The sequence below is a fragment of the Larimichthys crocea genome, unplaced genomic scaffold (genome assembly GCF_000972845.2).
Source record: "Larimichthys crocea isolate SSNF unplaced genomic scaffold, L_crocea_2.0 scaffold394, whole genome shotgun sequence".
In the NCBI taxonomy this organism is placed as follows: Eukaryota; Metazoa; Chordata; class Actinopteri; family Sciaenidae; genus Larimichthys; species Larimichthys crocea.
In genome coordinates this window covers 64,872-68,233 of record NW_020855150.1, presented here as the reverse complement: position 1 = coordinate 68,233, position 3,362 = coordinate 64,872, and the positions used below count along the sequence as shown (strand labels likewise).

General features: G+C 51.2%; 1 protein-coding gene and 2 pseudogenes across 1 annotated transcript; 1 reads left to right on the top strand and 2 right to left on the bottom strand.

The window, feature by feature from the left end:
• Positions 1–6: 6 nt before the first annotated feature.
• LOC104934881 (uncharacterized) lies at positions 7–1,876 on the top strand. Its single transcript, XM_019257026.2, has one exon. It carries the CDS (start codon positions 243–245, stop codon positions 1,599–1,601), a length of 1,359 nt encoding a protein of 452 aa, XP_019112571.2. The 5' UTR covers positions 7–242; the 3' UTR covers positions 1,602–1,876.
• A 415-nt stretch (positions 1,877–2,291) lies between these two features.
• Positions 2,292–2,401, bottom strand: LOC113745057 (uncharacterized; annotated as a pseudogene).
• Positions 2,402–2,497: 96 nt separating this feature from the next.
• On the bottom strand, positions 2,498–2,614 carry LOC113745056 (uncharacterized; annotated as a pseudogene).
• Between the last annotated feature and the right edge of the window lie 748 nt (positions 2,615–3,362).

The following is a 3,362-nucleotide window of genomic DNA, read 5'->3' as shown; positions in this document are numbered from 1 at the left end:
GAACCATCAGTCCTGAACTTGATGTCGAGGTGCGACCTGAAGTGTCAAGCTTCCACACACAGGTCCAAGTGCAATCCCTCACGACAGATCGCTTCAAGCGCTTTTCTACTTGGGAGTCACTAGTGAGAGCTGTCGCCTTGCTCGTCCACATAGTCCGGTGTTACAAGTTTAGGACTATGCAAAGGATGTAAAGGCTGGCATTGGTGTGAACAACCTCGCACACCTGACAGCGTTCGCAAGCCATGAATGTTATCATACAGGCAGTCCAAAGAGACGTTTTCCCAGCAGAGTTCTCTGCTCTGACTGACGGCGAGGCTCTGCCCAAAAAAAGCCCACTCTTTTCGCTCAGTCCAGTGTTGGAAAAAGGCCTCTTGAGAATTGGAGGCAGACTCACACATGCCCCATTGGAGCATGCCGAGAAGAACCCCCTAGTTCTACCTAAGCGCAACCACGTTTCCACCCTGTTAGTGTCCTACCACCACAAGCAGGTAAAACACCAGGGGCGCCATTTCACTGAAGGTGCTGTAAGATCTTCAGGCCTATGGATCATCGGATGCAAAAGGCTCGTCAGCTCCGTCATACATGAGTGTGTCACCTGTCGGAAGCTCCGAGGCAAGAGGGAAGAGCAAACCATGGCAGATCTGCCACCCGAGCGCCTCAGCACATCTCCACCCTTCAGTTATGTTGGCCTGGATGTGTTTGGGCCGTGGAAGGTCACCGCGAGGCGCACTAGAGGGGGGCACGCCGAAAGCAAACGATGGGCAATACTGTTTACCTGCATGAGCACTAGAGCAGTGCATATCGAGGTAATCGAGTCCATGGACACCTCTAGTTGCATCAACGCCTTGAGGCGATTCTTTGCAATCCGTGGACCTGCGAAGCAACTAAGGTCTGATTGCGGGACGAATTTCATTGCCGCCAGCAAGGAACTCGGACTGACGAAACAACAACAACAAGGGCCCAGTATCCAGAGATACTTGAGTGACCAAGGTTGCTCTTGGGAGTTCAATCCACCCTACTCATCGCACATGGGAGGCTCTTGGGAACGGATGATCGGTGTAGCCCGCCGGATCTTCGACTCCATACTGCTACAGGAGCACGTCCATCTCTCCCATGAGGTCCTATGCACTTACATGTGTGAAGTTTCTGCAATCATCAACGGCAGACCCCTTACTCCAGTATCCACCGATCCAGACGCTCCTTTCTTGTTGACTCCAGCGATGCTGCTCACACAAAAGGGTGCTATGCCTCCTCCACCTGGAGACTTTTCAGACAAGGATCTCCATCAGAGCCAGTGGAGACAGGTGCAAGCGCTCGAGAGCACATTTTGGACCCGATGGAGACGGGAGTACCTCCCTACGCTACAAAGCCGTCGCAAGTGGGTTGGGGAACGCTGCAACCTGCAACAAGGCGATGTAGTGCTGTTAAAAGACAGCCAAGCTGCAAGAAACGAGTGGCCCCTGGCACTGGTCACAGCGACCTATCCAAGCCAGGATGGAAAGGTACGAAAGGTCGAAGTGAAGACTGCAACTCAAGGGACACCAAAGACATTCCTGAGACCCGTCTCAGCAGTTATTCTTCTGCTTTCCAAAGAGGACTAACTTAGCATGTAAATAGTACGGATGATAGTGGCGTCATGACGCCAGGCGGGGAGTGTTCTGCCTCCCAGGCAGATTTAAGTTTTTGGCGTTTTAGCGCCTCCTGTGTAATGTGGTCAAATGCGGTATCGCAACATGTTCGAAGTTAGGGAACCAGGAAGTAGTTTTGACACACGCTCCTGTTAGTTCATGGGGAGAAAGCAGAAAATGCGTCCGTCTTCTCATCACTCGCAATCCTTTTGATTTGAGCTGTAAGCAGCATTGTCTGTAAGTAAGATGTATTAAAAAGCTTACAGCACCTGGTATTCCCAGGCGGTCTCCCATCCAAGTATACCAGGCCAGACTGCTTAGCTCCGAGATCAGAGGATCTGGCGCATTCAGGTGGTATGGCCGTAGCCCGGGGAAAGTGAGAAATACTGATGTATGCACATCAGTCATCCCACCATGGCTATTACAGAAGAAAAGCTTGTTCCCTGCCGAGATGTGAAAGCTTACAGCACCTGGTATTCCCAGCGGTCTCCATCCAAGTACTAACCAGGCCTGACCCTGCTTAGCTTCGAAATCAGACGGACGGGTGCCATTCAGGGTGGTATGGCCGTAAGCTCTGGGGGAGTGAGATACTGTATATATGCACGAATCTCACCCACCATGGTATTTAAGAAGAAAAAGCTTTGTTCCCTGCGAGATTGAAAAAGCTTACAGCAACCTGGTATTCCCAGGCGGTCTCCCATCCAAGTACTAACCAGGCCTGACCCTGCTTAGCTTCCGAGATCAGGCGCATTCAGGGTGGTATGGCCGTAAGCCTCCAGGGAATGAGAAAATACTGTATATATGCACGTCAGTCATCACCACCATGGCTATTAAGAAGAAAGGCTTTGTTCCCTGCCGCGATGTGAAAAAGCTTACAGCACCTGGTATTCCCAGGCGGTCCCCATCCAAGTACTAACCAGGCCTGACCCTGCTTAGCTTCTGAATCAGATGAGATCAGGCGCATTCAAGGTGGTATGGCTGTAAGCCACTGGGAAATTGAGAATACTGTATATTACACAGCAGTCATCACCCACCATGGCTATGAAGAAGAAAAGCTTTGTTCCCTGGAAGGTCTCAGGTTCCGCTTGCAGGCCATCGTATGGTCTACGAAGGAAAGCTGGTCCACTGAACCAGGTAGTTTTCGCAAGGTTTGATGCAGAGACTGCCCTGGATGCGTGATCAGCCGGATTGTGCTCTGTCGGTACATAGAGCCACTGCTCTGGCTTGGTCGACTGACGTATCCGCTGCACTCTGTTATGTACATACACGTAGAAGCGCTTCACCTCGTTATGTATGTACCCTAAAACCACTTTGCTATCGCAGTAAAACTTGACTGCGTCCATCTTGAGGTCCATCTCGTCGAGGATGAGCTCTGCCATTTCTACTGCTAGAACAGCGCCACAGAGCTCGAGGCGAGGGATGGTAGGCTTACACTGAGGAGCTAACTTGGCTTTCCCTAGGACAAAGCCAATGTTGCTGTTCCCGTCTTCATCAATGGCTCTGAGGTAAGCAACTGCACCAATAGCCATGGTGGAGGCATCAGAAAACACACACAATTCCAGTCGTTGTGCGTTAGTAAGGGAATCTGGTGTGTAAGTACGCGGGATGTGCAGCTCTTTCAGCTCGAGGAGTGAATCTCTCCAGGTTACCCATTCACTTCTTTTCCCCTCTGGGAGTGGAGCGTCCCAATCAGAAGTGTCACAGGTAAGTTCCCGTAGTAGAGCTCTTCCTTGG